At 39.7% G+C, this 17,890-nt stretch overlaps 1 protein-coding gene across 3 annotated transcripts in view; it reads left to right on the top strand.

Annotated features, from left to right (window-relative positions):
- LOC139570659 (phosphoinositide 3-kinase adapter protein 1-like) overlaps positions 1-17,890 on the top strand; it is a 34,302-nt gene that overhangs the window by 12,941 nt on the left and 3,471 nt on the right. For all 3 annotated transcript variants that reach the window (XM_071392723.1, XM_071392725.1, XM_071392724.1), the window contains 13 exons: positions 1,565-1,709; positions 1,932-2,074; positions 2,910-3,042; positions 6,038-6,234; positions 6,430-6,616; positions 6,708-6,779; positions 8,893-9,141; positions 9,249-9,311; positions 9,426-9,625; positions 9,774-9,846; positions 11,739-11,906; positions 12,386-12,456; positions 14,341-14,441. In XM_071392723.1, coding sequence (XP_071248824.1) covers positions 1,565-1,709; positions 1,932-2,074; positions 2,910-3,042; positions 6,038-6,234; positions 6,430-6,616; positions 6,708-6,779; positions 8,893-9,141; positions 9,249-9,311; positions 9,426-9,625; positions 9,774-9,846; positions 11,739-11,906; positions 12,386-12,456; positions 14,341-14,441 — 1,802 coding nt within the window. The remainder of the gene's footprint in view (positions 1-1,564; positions 1,710-1,931; positions 2,075-2,909; positions 3,043-6,037; positions 6,235-6,429; positions 6,617-6,707; positions 6,780-8,892; positions 9,142-9,248; positions 9,312-9,425; positions 9,626-9,773; positions 9,847-11,738; positions 11,907-12,385; positions 12,457-14,340; positions 14,442-17,890) is intronic.

Genomic DNA, 17,890 nt, shown 5'->3' with positions numbered 1-17,890 from the left:
TAAAATGCAAATTAATTACTTAAAAATCATACAATGTGATTTTCTGGATTTTTGTTTTAGATTCCTTCTCTCACAGTTGAAGTGTACCTATGATAAAAATTACAGACCTCTACATGCTTTGTAAGTAGGAAAACCTGCAAAATTGTCAGTGTATCAAATACTTGTTCTCCCCACTGTACATACAGTACCAAAAGTTTGGACACACCTACTCATTCAAGCGTGTGCAAAGATGTCATCAAGGCCATGGGTGGCTACTGAAGAATCTCAAATATAACATATATTTTGATTTGTTGAACACTTGGTTACTACATGATTCCATATGTGTTGTTTCATAGTTGTGATGTCTTCACTATTATTCTACAATGTAGAAAATAGTAAAAAATAAAGAAAAACCCTGGAATGACTAGGTGTGTCCAAACTTTTGACTGGGACTGTATTTAATAAAACATTTGTTTATTTATTTATTTGCTAAACAGGTGGGGCAGAGCCTTACAGCTCCACCTGCCCTGAATGACGGGTTGCCACTGTCCACAATACTAACCTAAATGACAGAGTGGAAAGAAGGAAGCCTGTACAGAAGAAAAAAAAATTCTCCAAAACATGCATCCTGTTTGCAATTACGCACTAAAGTAAAACTGCAAAAAATGTGGCAAAGAAATTGGCTATGTCCTAAATACAAAGCGTTATGTTTGGGGCAAAACCAACACATCACTGAGTACCACTCGCCATATTTTCAAGCATTGTGGTGGCTGCATCATGTTATGGATATGTTTGTCATCGGGAAAGACTAGGGAGTTTTTAGGATAAAAAGAAACTGAATAGAACTAAGCACAGGCAAAATCCTAGAGGAAAACCTGGTTCAGTCTGCTTTCCAACAGACACTGGGAGTTTAAATTCACCTTTCAGCAGGACAATAACCTAAAACACAAGGCTAAATATAAGAATCTATGGCAAGACTCGAAAATGTCTGTCTAGCAACGATCAACGAGCAACTTGACAGAGCTTGAAGATTTTTTTTAGAATATAGTACAATCCAGGTGTGCAATGCTCTTAGAGGCTTACCTAGAAAGACTCACAGCTGTAATCGTCTCGAGGTTGTGAATACTTATGTAAATGAGATGTTTCTATATTTCATTTTCAATAAATTTGAAAACATTTCTAAAAACATGTTTTCAATTTGTCATGATTGGGTATTGTGTGTAGATGGGCGAGAAAAATATATATTTAATACATTTTTAATTCCGGATGCAACACAACAAAGTAAGTCAAGGGGGAAGAATACTTTCTGAAGGCAATGTACATGATACTGTCATAATTGTAACAGTTGTTGGAGTGTATGGTATTGGACAACCATGCCTCTTTGTTACTATCATTTTTGGTGTGTGAATTTGTCTGATTATTTCTTGATTCATATCGAGGCACACCCTTAAATTACACTCAAATTATAATCAGCTCAGGACAACTTTATTTGCAATTACAGTTTTTTTTGTTGCCAACTCCTAAGCCTAGAATACAATTTCTTCCAGTATCTGATGTCTCCATGATGACTGTACATGTTTTACAGGACCATGCAACTATTTTCATAATCTTTTCAAATAAACTGGACAACCAATTGAAAATGGAGGTGGAGTTTTCCTCTAAAGATTTAGCTGCAAAACGGGTTGTAGGGATTTTGGAGAATGAATACACCATCAGTGTTAATGCGCCTGGTAAGTAGGCTACCTTTAGAGACTTTATAGCAAAGCTATAGAGGAACATTTAGACCACTTACCCATTCTTCTGTTTCACTTTCACTTATTATTCTATTTCACTATTACATTCTTATTGTGGACATTTCTTTGACCAATGTGAATAACTTGAAGTGATTTGCCAGACACTATTCTGTACAGTAGATAAAGAATGCTAACCCAGGTAAATGCTATCTTTACCAGATATGCCAGCAGGAGAGATGTCACTCACTCTGCATGGCAACGACTCACCAGTCTGTTTGAGGCCTGTAACATACTACACAGCCATGGGAGAAGTCAGTCGTTACCTTGAACTTGCAGCTGCTCCCATGGATTTTATGTGTCAGGTGAGAGTGCTCAGTATGGGGTAAAAACAGAATACTGAAGACTGACAACTCTGTTTTCAACACCTCTAAATAATTGATTTTGAAAGGGATAATTCACCCAAAATACAAAATTACATATTGGTTTCTTAACCCTGTAAGCAGTCTATGGACAAGGTTTGACAGCAATCCATGCTTTGTTTAAGTTTCCATAGCACTGTTTCCAAATGCAAACATTTTATAATTTGTGCCAAATCCAAGTCCTGGTACCGATATTAGAATTTTGTCCAAATCATCCGAAAGTATCTCAAATTCATTGTGAAGCTCAACAAAATCACTTTTAGATGATTTGAACATGATGTATGAAAAAGGCTAATATCGGTACCATGACTTGAATGGGATTTGTGCCACAAATGCGAGTCCCTGTTACCATTTACTAGGCTTGCAACAAGCTAAGGTGCTGGGGATGGGCTTAAAATGCAAGCTACGGCTCCAAGCATCGGGGGTTCCATCCCAGTGATAAGCACTCGTTTTGCTATTTTAGTTTTTTCTGTTTTAACCCTATCCCAAACCTTAACCCTAACCTTAACCAGTTGGAATTACTGCCTAAACTTAAGTTTCGGTTTCATTTTTGTGCAGTTTGACTGAAAGCTAACATATGGCGAATACACTGTCATTAAAAGGGCTTAAGAGGCCATCTCCTGTTGCCTGCAGTTATGTCAAATGTTTACATTTTCATTGGAGGCTACATTGCATTTCACACAGACTAAAGCTTCAAGGAAACCTAAAAAACATGTATATTTAAATTTTTTAGAACATATTTCCTTCAATAGTGTGTTGTTCATTTCTATGTTTCTAGGCATTCAATATCACATCCAATGCCACAGAGTCACTTGACAATATGCTGACAGACTCGTTAAAAGGCAGGATTCCTGCAAGTGGACTTCATGTGTTTGGAATCAGACAGATCGAGAAAGACAATATGGCTGCATGTAAGTGCTTTACATTTTGACCAGAAAATATAATGGAATGATACATTTGCTTGTCTACACACTAACAGTTCTATTGAAACTGCTATGCGTGTTTTTGTTGTAAGGAAAAACAATGTGCTAGCTAGTTTCTAGTGAATACTTACACTACATTGTTGTAGATTTTTCACAAGAGAGTAAAGGGAGTTCCTCAAACAATTCAACTAATCTCAGTTAGGCATTTTTTAAATCATATTATTTCAAATCAAGTGATACAGTTGCGGCCAAATATATTGGCACCATTGCACTTTCCCCTATTTCTTATAAAATAATTTGACATTTAAACATTTGGCCATCAGACCTTGTAATTGGATTTTCAACATTACATTTTTTTTTTTACTTAAGTTTACTATTTTAATTGAGAAAATAAAGATAAATGGCATTGCCAAAATTATTGCCACCCAGGAGCTAGCACAGCCTTTGGCCAAGATAAATACAGACAAATGCTTCTTGTTTACTGCAGCTTTCCACTGGCAATTTGGCCCACTTTTTAGCAACAAACTGCTCTAATTCTTCAATGTTTAAAGGGTGCCCTCCACCAACTGCTGTTTTCAGATCTCGCCATAAGTTTTGGATGTGATTCCGATCTGGACTCTTCGCTGGACACTCCAAAACAGTCCAGCATCTCTTACTGAATCATTCCTGGGTGCTTTCTGATGTGTGTTTGGGGTCGTTTTCCTGCTGGAAGACCCATAACCTTCAATGAGGACCCAGTTTTTGGACACCGGGTTGAACATTGGACTCCAAAACACCTGATAATCTGATGATTTCATGATGTCTTGCACGCATTCAAGGCTCCCAGTACCAGAGGCAGCAAAGCAACCCAGCAAAGCATTATCAAACCTCCCCATATTTGACTGCAGGGAGGTTGTTATTTTCTTTGAATGCTTCATTTGTTTGTCAGTAAACACAGCACTGATCTGTATTGCCAAAGAGCTCTAATTTCATTGGTCCACAGAACATGTTCCCCAGGATTTAGGCTTGTTTAGGTGGGTTTTTGAGAAATTCAATCAGGCTTTCTTGTGTCTCCTTCAGCAGTGGAGTCTCTATGATTTGTATATCAACAGCAAAATGAAGCATTCAAAGAAAAGAAGACCTACCCTACAATCAAACATGGGGGAAGTTCGATAATGCTGTGGCGTTGCTTTGCTGCCTCTGGTACTGGAAGTCTTGAATGTGTGCAAGACATCATGAAATCATCAGATTATCAAATCAAATCAAAGTTTATTTGTCACGTGCGCCGAATACAACAGGTGTAGTAGACCTTACAGGGAAATGCTTACTTACAGGCTCTAACCAATAGTGCAAAAAAGGTATTAGGTGAACAATAGGTAAGTAAAGAAATAAAACAACAGTTAAAAGATAGGCTATATACAGTAGCGAGGCTATAAAAGTAGCGAGGCTACATACAGACACCGGTTAGTCAGGCTGATTGAGGTAGTATGTACATGTAGATATGGTTAAAGTGACTATGCATATATGATGAGCAGAGAGTAGCAGTAGGGTAAAAAGAGGGGTTGGCGGGTGGTGGGTGGCGGGACACAATGCAGATAGCCCGGTTTGCCAATGTGCGGGAGCACTGGTTGGTCGGCCCAATTGAAGTAGTATGTACATGAATGTATAGTTAAAATGACTATGCATATATGATAAACAGAGAGTAGCAGCAGCGTAAAAAATTGTTTTGGAGTGCAATGTTCAATCCATGTCTGCAAACTGTCTCTGTTGAAGGTTGTGGGTCTTCCAGCAGGATAACAAACCCAAAAACACATCAAACGCATGCTGGAATTGTTAAAAAACGAAACGCTGGACTGTTCTGGAGTGGTCAGCAAAGAGTCTAGATCTGAATCACATACATAACCTATGGCGAGAGCTGAAAACAACAGTTGGTGGAGGGCACCCCTCAAACATTGAATAATTAGATATGTTTCCAGTAGAAAGATGCATCAAGCTCACAAGAAGCATTTGTTGGCAGTTATCTTGGCTAGTCCTTTTGTTCATGCTAGTTGTTTTAATAACTTAAGTTAACAACAATGTAATTTGCTCTGCAATGTTGAAATCCAATAACAATGAGTGGAGACATTTTATTATTTTAATTTCAACTTATTTTAGAAGAAATAGGGAATTATTTCAGAAAGGTGCAACTGTTTTTGCTTTTTTTTATGGGGAAAAAATACAGACAGTGGCTCTAAGCAGAGTTGGGGTCAATTCCATTTAAAAATAGGGGGTTGATTGAAATTCCCTTTATATTGAGAATCAAAAGACACTAAAACATAAAGAATGAAGAAAAACAATCTTGCAATTTGGGTTATGACAGTGTAGTACAGTTGTAGTAAGCAAGCCCAAAAGCCATGTTTAAGTTATTTTCTTATTTAATTCTTTAGCATTGTCATTTAATTACAGGAACTTTTACAGATTATGCCTTAAATTAATTACAGATTGTGACGTTAAATTTACTCTGACAGTCATCTTAGTTCATAGTCAAACGTATATAAATCCATCCTAAAGCAGACAGTTATGGTTACGAAATTGGATAAATGGGACACTTCAAGAAAAATAAGTTGCCAAAATGTGATTTTTTTCATATGACCGATGAACTACCATTCACCTGCTGTAATCATCCAATTTTTTTATCTGGCACATCCAAAAATGTGATGTGGGACATGGCCACTGGTCACCCAAAAATGTTATCTGGATATTCAAAAATGCCATCAAATGATGTCCACATTTTTTTATCTAAGAGTCCAAGAATCTTATCCCCATTGAGTTTTGTTGACATCCAGAGATATGAGCCAAGGTCCAAAAGGTCAATACATTCTGTGTTCTAGGTGAATTGGGAACATTTCTTTTTTGGGAACATTTCTTTTTTTATCAAGTTCAACTTATATCCTGAAGGTTTTGAGTCTTCAAGAACGTTCATAACAAGTGGAATAGATCACAGTTGTCTGCTTTTGTCACTCAGATCAGCGAAAGCAGGAGCTTCCCACTCTGCTTCATTTTGCTGCAAAGTATGGCCTGAAGAAGCTTACCACAGTCCTGCTACAGTGTCCAGGTGCCTTGCAGGCCTACAGCGTGATGAATAAGAATGGAGACTACCCAAATACACTGGCAGAGAGTAGCGGCTTCTCTGACCTGAGACAGTTCATGGACGACTTTGTGGTAAGTCCATTGTTAGTATATTCATTCAGTGATGTGTTTATCTTGTATCTCTCTAGTGTGATCTCAATTTGGGAAAATGCTCTGGATCGCACAACAATGATTTCAAATAACAGCCACCGGCTCTTATTGTAGTAACTTTGTGAAATCATATCTTTAGTGAAGACTAAGACTATGTGCACGATATCTCGTATGTAGGAGACGGCTGACATGCTGAAGTCTCATATCAAAGAGTCCATCGCGGCTGAAGAAGATGAGGATGTGTACGAGTCCACGTCCAACTCCTCTCGAGATATCATCATGAAGTATTCCCTAAACCCCGGGTGCCAAGAAGACATCTATGAGTCCATGATGGGGTTAAGCCCAGACTACATGGAAGACCTATGTATGATTAATTACATGAAGTACCATTTCCCTTTGATGATGATGACGATGATGATGGATTACTACTATCTTTGAATATTTATTCCCCTCAGATGAGGACATGGAGAAGGCATTAGGAGAGTCGCATAACCCAGAAGAAATCATACTTAGAAATTTTTTTCAAGGTAAATTGACAAAACACTAATGGTGGGAACCAATATCGATTATTCAATATGATATTGATATCGTTTGATATCAATAAACAGTGCATTCGAAAAGTATTCCGAATCCTTGACTTTTCCCACATTATGTTACGTTACAGCCTTATTCTAAAATTGATTCAATGTTTTTTTCTCTCATCAATCTATACACAATGCCCTATAATGACAAAGTAAAAATAGGTTTTTATACATTTTTGCATATAAAAAACTGAAATATCACATTTACGTAGGTATTCAGACTTTACGTAGGTATTCAGATTTACTCTGTACTTTGTTGAAGCACTTTTGACAGAGATTACAACCGTGAGTCTTCTTGGGTATGACAAGCTTTGCACACCTGTATCAATCAGGTTCAAGTCCGGGCTCTGGCTAGGCCACTCAAGGACATTCAAAGACTTGTCCCGAAGCCAGTTCTGCGTTGTCTTGGCTGTGTGCTTAGAGTTGTTGTCCTGTTGGAAGGTGAACCTTCGCCCCAGTCTGAGGTCCTGAGCAGGTTTTCATCAAGGATCTCTCTGTACTTCGCTCCGTTCATCTTTCCCTCGATCCTGACTAGTCTCCCAATACCTACCGCTGAAAAACATCCCCACAGAATGATGCTGCCACCACCATGCTTCACCGTAGGGATGGTGCCAGGTTTCCTCCAGACGTGACGCTTGGAATTCAGGCCAAAGAGTTCAATCTTGGTTTCATCAGATCAGAGAATCTTGTTTCTCATGGTCTGAGAGTCCTTTAGGTGCCTTTCGGCAAACTTCAAGCGGGCTGTCATGTGCCTCTTACTGAGGAGTGGCTTCCGTCTGGCCCCTCTACCATAAAGGCCTGATGGGTGGAGAGCTGCAGAGATGGTTGTCCTTCTGAAAGGTTATCTCATCTAAGAAATTTGGAACCACTAAGATTCTTCCTAGAGCTGGCCGCCTGGCCAAACTGAGCAATCGGGGAGAAGGGCCTTGGTCAGGGATGTGACCAAGAACCCGATGGTCACTCTGTCAGAGCTCCAGAGTTGTCCTAACCTTTCAGAAGGACAACCATCTCTGCAGCACTCCACCAATCAGGCCTTTATGGTAAAGTGGCCAGACGGAAGCCACTCCTCAGTAAAAGGCACGTGACAGCCTGCTTGGAGTTTGCCAAAAGGCACAAAGACTCATACCATGGAGCAACAAGATTCTCTGGTCTGTTGAAACCAAGATTGAATTCTTTGGCCTGAATGGGAAGCACCACATCTGGAGGAAACCTGGCACCATCGCTACGGTCAAGCATGGTGTTGGCAGCATCATGCTGTGGGGATGTTTTTTAGCAGCAGGGACTGGGAGACTAGTCAGGATCGAGGGAGAGATGAACGGAGTAAAGTTCAGACAGATCCTTGATGAAAACCTGCTCTAGAGCACTCAGGACCCCAGACTGGGGCGAAGGTTCACCTTCCAACAGGACAACGACCCTAAGCACACAGCCAAGACAATGCAGGAGTGGCTTCAGGACAAGTCTCTTTATGTCCTTGAGGGGCCCAGCCAAAGCTCAGAATGGAACCCAATAGAACATCTCTGGAGAGACCTGAAAATAGCTGTGCAGCGATGCTCCCCATCCAACCTCCTAGAGCTTGAGAGGATCTGCAGAGAAGAATGAGAGAAACTCACCAAATACAGGTGTGCCAAGCTTGTAGCATCATACCCAAGAAGACTCCACGCTGTAATCGCTGCCAAAGGTGCTTCAGCAAAGTACTGAGTTAAGGGTCTGAATACTTAAATGTAAATGTGATATATCCGTTTTTGATTTTTATTAACTTTGCAAAAATCTCTAAAACCTGTTTGTGTTTGTCATTACGGGGTATTGAGTGTAGATTGATGATGGTGTCTGAATATTATCTGAATGCACTATAATTGTCTGCTTATGGGCCCTCAATGGTTGATGGGGTTCTCATTGTATTTAAACTGGTTGGGTAAGTTTATGTCCCCAGAGCATTCACATCTGGCTCAAGGGGCAATCAACAGTTGTCTAAACTTCACTACAAAATACTGTACTGCATTGTACTGTAATTGGACTTGTGGATGTACTCTTTTTTTTACAAATGATGTGGCTTTTTAAGGGAAACCTGATGCAGGTGTGGCCCAAGTTGGTGAGCATACAGCGAATGAAGAGGTGGGAGACCAGGTGGAAGAACCAGAGGGGTTTGAGGAGGAAGACCCTTACAACATGTGTGTTCAAGATGAAATCTATGACACGGTGGACGAGAATGCGACCTATATCCCAGACATTTTAAACCGTCCACCAGCTCCAATCCCGAGACCTGTGACGTTTTCAGAGCCTGAGGAGTCCAAGACCTACATCTCAAGAGGTACATGACTGAACAGCACAAGTGTTCTCCAAAGCTATTAGCTAGTGCATAAGTCGCCAAACCAGTGGTGTATTTAAGGTCCAGGTGAATGACTATGCTTTTCACAGTGTTTTCGGGAAATGAAGAATCAAATCCACAGAGGAACCTCAGAGAAATCCCGTCAAACACAGGTACATATCAAATTGAACATCACTTGAGATGTTATTTTCTATGTATTGCACATTGCCCTGAATCACAGCTTCTCCACTAATTCGTAAACAATGTATGTGACTCCAAACCTCCAGTGAGGCCTGTGAGTGACAGAGCCGCCACCTCCTCTTCCAACGACCCCTATGCTGGAATGAAGACCCCAGGCCAGAGGCAGCTCATAGCCTTGCAGGAGAAAGTGAAGGTGGGGGTCCTGAGTGTGGATGATGCTGTGCAGGAATTCAAGACCTGGCAGTTTGACCAGGAAAGGAGATCTCAGTCTCTGCGCTATCAACAGGTACAGTAGTAGATTATAGTTAATACTCATATCTCTTGGCAGAACACAAGAAACAGATATTTTCTGTGGCCCGGGCCTAGCTTTTGGGGGTACAATGATTATCTGAAATACTACCTCCATGAATTCAGAAAATATTTTTTTGTCACAGGAAAATCTGAAAAGACTACGAGACAGCATTTCCAGACGCCATAAAGAGAGGGAGAAGCTTGGGAAGGAGATTGGTAGGCATATTTGGAGATTCTTCTATACTTTGCCTCTACATGTGACAAGAGCATACTGTATTTTATAGGTCACTTCAACTGCAATTACAGTATCAGTCAAAAGTTTGGACACACCTACTCGTTCCAGGGTTTTTCTTAATTTTTTACTATTTTCTACATTGTAGAATAATAGTGAAGACATCAAAACTATGAAATAACACATGGAATAATGTGGTAACCAAAAAAGTGTTAAACAAATCCAAATATATTTTATATTTGAAATTCTTCAAAGTAGCCACCCTTTGCCTTGATGACAACTTTGCACATTTCATTTATCAGGCTACTGAAGTGTAAATGTTGTATTTTATTGGCCTTTCCTCTTTGACTATGCCTACAATTATGTCAGTCCATAAGACAGCATTAGTGGTCACATTTGATCAGTTGTGTAAAGTACTTAAGTAAAAATATTTCAAAGTACTACTGAAGTCATTTTTTCTGTACTTTACTTTTACTTCACTACATTCCTGAAGAAAATTAGGTACTTTTTACTCCATATATTTTCCCTAAGACCCAAAAGTACTCTTTAGATTTTGAATGCTTAGCAGGACAGAAAATTTGTCCAATTCACACATTTATCAAGAGAACTTCCCTGGTCATACCTACTGCCTCTGATATGGCACACTTACTAAACACAAATGCTTTGTTTGTAAATGATGTCTGAGTGTTGGAGTGTGCACCTGGTTATTCGTATATACAAAAAACAAAAAAACGGTGCCGTCTAGTTTGCTTAATATAAGGACTATGAAATTATTTATACTTTTACTTTTGATACTTAAGTACATTTTAGCGATTACATTTACTTTTGATACTTAAGTATATTTCAAACCAAATACTTTTAAACTTTTACTCAAGTAGTATTTTACTGGGTGACTTTCACTTTACTTGAGTCATTTACAATTAAGGTATCTTTACTTTTACTCAAGTATGGTGAACATTCCTACAGTCAGAATGCCAATTGCACGCTCCCTCAAAACTTGAAACATCTGCGGCATTGTGTTGTGTGACAAAACTGCACATTTTAAACTTCTTTGGGATCGGTGTCCCTTTCATGGGACGGTTGAGCTAATGTAGGCTAATGCAATTAGCATGAGGTTGTAAGTAACAAGAACATTTCCCAGGACATAGATATATCTGATATTGGCAGAAAGCTTAAATTCTTGTTAATCTAACTGCACTGTCCAATTTCCAGTAGCTATTACAGTGAAAGAATACCATGCTATTGTTTGAGGAGAGTGCACAATTTTGAACATGAAAAGTTATTAATAAACAAATTAGGCACATTTGGGCAGTCTTGATTGAACAGAAATGCAATGGTTCATTGGATCAGTCTAAAATTGTGCATATACACTGATGCCATCTAGTGGCCAAAATCTAAATTGAACCTGGGCTGGAGTAATACATTATAGCCTTTCTCTTGCATTTCAAATATGATGGTACAAAAAAATACAAAGAAGAAGTTAAAGTAGCCTTTTATTGTCCCCAGCACAATGTGCTCCTGTGTAATGATCATGCTGTTTAATCAGCTTATTGATATACCACACCTGTCAGGTGGATGGATTACCTTGGCAAATGAAAAATGCTCACTAACAGGGATGTAAACTAATTTGTGCAACATTTTTTTGAGAAATAAGCTTTTCGTGCATATGGGATCTTTTATTTCAGCTCATGAAACATGGGACTGAAATAAAACTTTACATGTTGCGTATATACTTTTGTCCAGTATAAAATCATGATAATGTTACAGTAAAACACTTAAATGGAAATACTTTGGAACATATATGTACTGTATATATGACATTTAGCTTATTGTTGATGATTGATGCTTATTGTTGATCTGGCCTCTTCCCTGTGAGGTCTGGAGATAAGCGCCCCTTTACAGAGGAACCTTCACTGGGGCTCCAACATGGCTTTGGATTGTTCTGTGTACGAACCTGCCCCACAGGTCATGGCCGAAACCCCTCCTGTGGCCCGGCCAATCCAGAGAAGCACTTGGAAGACTGGCAGTACCTCCAGCACATCCAGTGAGTCTTATCTGTCATTTTCATGTCACTATGATCCTTATGTCAGGATGGCAGTCAAAAATGACAGCTGGTGTAATTCTGATGTTGGATATATTACAAGATGATGTTAGTGTGGATTGTCTTGATCAAAAATCTGTTTTAGTTCTTATAGAATATACTTTTCTTCGCAGAGGTGATGAAATCTGCAACACGTGGTCATTTGTTGTGCTGATCAACTCTGATTATTTCCATATCATCTATGTCATTATGTCTAAAAGATTAGACCGGTAGCTACATTTCTCTCCCCATTATTGTTGCTTTACTCAGCTGCTCTCTCTGAGTCGCAATCATCTATAGCTATAATGTGTACTCAAGCCTACTGTCTGAAGAGGGGAGTTCATCACATCTTACTACAGGCTCTTAACTCTTCAAGAAATTGTTTCACATTTACTTGTCGTGTTTCTTTCCTGAGCGTATAGTTTTTACTTTTACTTTCTCAGGTAGTGGCAGTAACAGACTCAGCACACATAGTAACATTAGCTACAGCAGTGGAACTGAGCCTGAGTTTGAGGTAAGGCCAAATTGTTCTTCAAAGCCCAGATCACCCAACACGCTTTTGGTATATTTCTGTCTTTGTGAATACATGGCTTAGTCAACAAAGCTAAATAGCTTATCCTTATTCCTACATGTAGTTGCTGAGAGACATTAAATCCAATTGAGTCAAATCACCGCAAAAAGCATTACATTATAAACACCTTTGTAATTGATCTAAAGCATCTTGATTTGTATAAATCATACTTAGGAAAGCACCATGTACAGTCATGGACAAAAGTTTTGAGAATTACACAAATATACATTTTCACAAAGTCTACTGCCTCAGTTTGTATGATGGCAATTTGCATATACTCCAGAATGTTATGAAGAGTGATCAGATGAATTGCAATTAATTGCAAAGTCCCTCTTTGCCATGCAAATGAACTGAATCCCCAAAAAACATTTCCACTGCATTTCAGCCCTGCCCTAAAAGGACCAGCTGACATCATATCAGTGAGAGAGATCACTCTGTCATGCTGATTGAGTTCAAATAACAGACTGGAAGCTTCAAAAGGAGGGTGGTGCTTGAAATCATTGTTCTTCCTCTGTCAACCATGGTTACCTGCAAGGACACACGTGCCATCATCATTGATTTACACAAAAAGGGCTTCACAGGCAAGGATATTGCTGCCAGTATCTAAATCAACCATTTATCGGATCATCAAGAACTTCAAGGAGAGTGGTTCAATTGTTGTGAAGAAGGTTTCAGGGCGCCCAAGAAAGTCCAGCAAGCACCAGGACCGTCTCCTAAAGTTGATTCAGCTGCGGGATTGGGGCACCACCAGTACAGAGCTTGCTCAGGAATGGCAGCAGGCAGGTGTGATTGCATCTGCACACACAGTGAGGCGAAGACTTTTTGAGGATGGCCTGGTGTCAAGAAGGCCAGTAAAGAAGCCACTTCTCTCCAGAAAAAACATCAGGGACAGACTGATATTCTGCAAAAGGTACAGGGATTGGACTGCTGAGGACTGGGGTAAAGTCATTTTCTCTGATGAATCCCCTTTCCGATTGTTTGGGGCATCCAGAAAAAAGCTTGTCCGGAGAAGACAAGGTGAGTGCTAACATCAGTCCTGTGTCATGCCAACAGTAAAGCATCCTGAGACCATTCATATGTGGTGTTGCTTCTCAGTCAAGGGAGTGGGCTCACTCACAATTTTGCCTAAGAACACAGCCATGAATATAGAATGGTACCTACACATCCTCCGAGAGCAACTTCTCCCAACCATCCAGGAACAGTTTGGTTACGTACAATGCCTTTTCCAGCATGATGGAGCACCTTGCCATAAGACAAAAGTGATAACTAAGTGGCTCAGGGAAGAAAACATCGTTATTTTGGGTCCATGGCCAGGAAACTCCCCAGACCTTAATCCCATTGAGAATTTGTGGTCAATCCTCAAGAGGTGGGTGGACAAACAAAAACACACAAATTCTGACAAACTCCAAGCATTGATTATGCACGAATGGGCTGCCATCAGTCAGGATGTGGCCCAGAAGTTAATTGACAGCATGCCATGGCAGATTGCAGAGATCTTGAAAAAGAAGGGTCAACACTGCAAATATTGACTCTTTGCATCAACTTCATGTAATTGTCAATAAAAGCCTTTGACACTTATGAAATGCTTGTAATTATACTTCAGTATTCCATAGTAACATCTGACCAAAATATCTAAAGACACTGAAGCAGCAAACTTTGTGAAAATTTATATTTGTGTCATTCTCAAAACTTTTGGCCACGACTGTAGTTATTTACAAAGTACTCTTGTCAATGTATTTACAATGTTCTCTGTCAATGGCGCTTATGGCGCTTTTGTCGATAACCTGATTATTAATTATGCTGTATATTGATTTGATCCATGGAAAGGACACAGTTGACCTCCTCCCTCTTCCTCCACGACCCCCAAGGATCGCTGAGTCCACACCTCTACTTCCTCCCCCCAGAATCCCTCCACGACTCCCAGACCGGTAAGCCCAGTCTCTGGATAAGAGAGGCCCTTTCATACGTTCCTGTGTCAGGATCACAGAAACTTGATGTAACTTTATTACAGAATGTAATTGCATGTAATGCAACATGGAATTACAGAAAGGCAACATTGCAGGAGTTAAAAATAGAATCTGTAATATTTTACCTTTATTTAACTAGACAAGTCAATTAAGAACAAATTCTTATTTACAATGACAGCCTAGGAAAAGTGGGTTAACTGCCTTGTTCAGGAGCAGAACGACAGATTTGTATCTTGTCAGCTCAGGGATTTGATCTAGTAACCTTTCGGTTACTGGCCCAACACTCTAACCACTAGGCTACCTGCCACACCGTCATCACAAACAGCAGACTTGCCTTCTGGCTCACAGAAATCAACAACAAAATGTAACTTAAATGTATGTCAACTTATGATGCTTTTCCGATTAGACTTTCCCCCACACCAGTGGGCTGACAGTGTTTTATGTTCATGTAAGCTTTAGTGTTATTGTGTTTCCATCTAGTGTGACATTCAAGACTGTTGTGAGAAGGTGTTAAAGTTCACAGCTAGCCATTGTTATGTAAATACCAGCTGAAAAGTACCCAAGGCCTTGCCTTGGCTCCAAGTTAGAGCAGCCTGAGCCGGAGTAAAACACTGGGTTAGACGGAAATTCACCATCATAGTACCACAGCAATGTGAGTATTATGACAGTATAGAATCACAAATGGTCTAATATTGCAGTATAACAACCAATGTTACAATATTACAAGGTGATTTATTAATGCTGTAGTCTAGATAGCAGCTCAATAAAGAGTCATATGAAAACCAGTAGTTTATTTGAGGATATTACACATTGAAAAGACAAGCCAACTTGATAAACACATCAGTGCGCATTATACACAGTGGTAAAAGTGAGATGACGATATGATAAAGAGGATATACTCGCTGACTGATGACTGCACTGTCAGAGAGGAAACCTGAAGTTTGAAGATAGGCTATATTCATGTCAACTTTTTCTTTATTATCTAAAATGAGAACTTGTCACAAGGTAGAGAGGTGGATATACACTGAGTATACCAAACACGAGGAATACCTTCCTGATATTAGGTCCACATCCTTTGGGTGGTGGACCATTCTTGGTACACACAGGAAACGGTTGAGCATGAAAAATCCAGCAGCATTGCAGTTGTTGACGTAAACCGGTGGGCCTGGCACCTACTACCATACCCTGTTCAAAGGCACTTCTATGTTTTGTCTTGCCCATTCACCCTCTGAATGGCACACATACATAATCCATGTCTCAACTGTCTCAAGGCTTAAAAATCATTGTTTAACCTGTCTCCTTCCCTTCATCTACATTGATTTGAAGTGGATTTAATATCTACATTGATTTGAAGTGGATTTAATAAGAGACAACAATAAGGGATCATAACTTTCACCTGGTCAGTCTATATAATGGAAAGAGCAGATGTTTCGTACACTCAGTGTATATTGAGTTAGAGTTTAACATCAAAAGGCTTTTACCACAACTTGCTGTATATTAGGCTACTCATAGAAAGCTTTTATTGCCTAGTTTTATGTTCCCTGTATTCATATGAACATTTGCTTCATAAGGCCTTGGTCCATGGTCTCACGTCAGATTCCGTCACTCCTCCGTAAAGCTCGTCCCTCAGCCGATCTGTCTTGTAGGACATGGAACTCAAATTCAAACCGCCATTCAAAAAATGAAAACAGTACAAAATGTAACAATATCACTGCGCCCTCATATGACTCTCCATGAAATAGGCAGAATAACTAATAATAATCCTAGAGTATTTAAATTGAAGTAAATGTGACAAAATGACTCACTGAAAATGTTCCAAGTATAATATGCTATACTTATAAATATTATTTACATATAAATAAAACAATTATCCAAAATGTGACCAGAGGACAATATTCAGAAAATAGTTCAAAACCCACACAAATAGGCTATTTGATTGACAACGATTCTTACTTCTGTAACAATGTAAAAATGTAAACAACTATTCAGAGACTATTTCAAAATGTAGGTAAACTCTCAATAAGATTAGGTACAGAACAGGCCTGACACAAAATGTAGAAAGAGTAGCCTACTTTGACAACAATTCAGTGGATGCAACAAGTAATAGATAGAGACAGATAAAGAGAGAAGATACAAAACATAACTGTTCAAAGGCAATAAAAGATGCGTAGGACAAATTCATATTTCACACTGTCACTTTAGTGTTTGCATTTAGCCTACAACATGTCATGGAACTTCTGGAAGCATGGCCCCATCCTGAAAAGTGGCACAGAACACGTAGAGCACCCAAAGAAGGTTTCTAAACATCTCCCACTCCTTGCCCTGCATCCATTTGGGATGCACAACACACAACCTCTCTTGCAACCTTCAAACTTCACCTGCTTTCAAATGAGTGACAACTCGGTCCACATGCCCTGGTGCCACACTCTTAGCTCCCCTCTTCCTGCCACTGTAGCCATATCCCAAAGTGAATGCCCAAGCTGCATTTTTAACGCCTTCATGGACCAGCGCCTGCGGTTTCTGGGAAGGGGCCTTTGCAGGGTCCACCACACAATGTACGCATTTATGATGGAAATGTTGAGCATCCCCCAAACACATACTTCCACCATTGTGCACCCAACATTGTAATAGCTCAATAGCTCCTCAAGCTCTGGAACAGACATACAGTTGAAGTCGGAGGTTTACATACACCTTAGCCAAATATATTTAAACTCAGTTTTTCACAATTCCTGACATTTAATCCTAGTAAAAATTCCCTGTCTTAGGTCAGTTAGGATCACATCTTTATTTTAAGAATGTGAAATGTCAGAATAATAGTAGAGAGAATGATTTATTTCAGCTCTTATTTCTTTCATCACATTCCCAGTGGGTCAGAAGTTTATAGACACTCAATTAGTATTTGGTAGCATTGCCTTTAAATTGTTTAACTTGGGTCAAACGTTTCGGGTAACCTTCCACAAGCTTCCCACAATAAGTTGGATGAATTTTGGCCCATTCCTCCTGACAGAGCTGGTGTAACTGAGACAGGTTTGTAGGTCTCCTTCCTCGCACACACTTTTTCAGTTCTGCCGACAAATTTTCTATGGGATTGAGGTCAGGGCTTTGTGATGGCCACTCCAATACCTTGACTTTGTTGTCCTTAAGCCATTTTGCCACAACTTTGGAAGTATGCTTGGGGTCATTGTTCATTTGGAAGACCCATTTGCGACCAAGCTTTAACTTCCTGACTGATGTCTTGAGATGTTGCTTCAATATATCCACATAATTTTCCTTCCTCGTGACGCCATCTATTTAGTGAAGTGCACCAGTCCCTCCTGCAGCAAAGCACCCCCACAATAGGATGCTGCCACCCCCGTGCTTCACGGTTGGGATGGTATTCTTCGGCTTGCAGGCCTCCCCCTTTTTCCTCC

Source organism: Salvelinus alpinus, chromosome 3 (genome assembly GCF_045679555.1).
Source record: "Salvelinus alpinus chromosome 3, SLU_Salpinus.1, whole genome shotgun sequence".
Classification (NCBI taxonomy): domain Eukaryota; kingdom Metazoa; phylum Chordata; class Actinopteri; order Salmoniformes; family Salmonidae; genus Salvelinus; species Salvelinus alpinus.
This window is presented reverse-complemented; position numbering and strand designations above follow the sequence as displayed.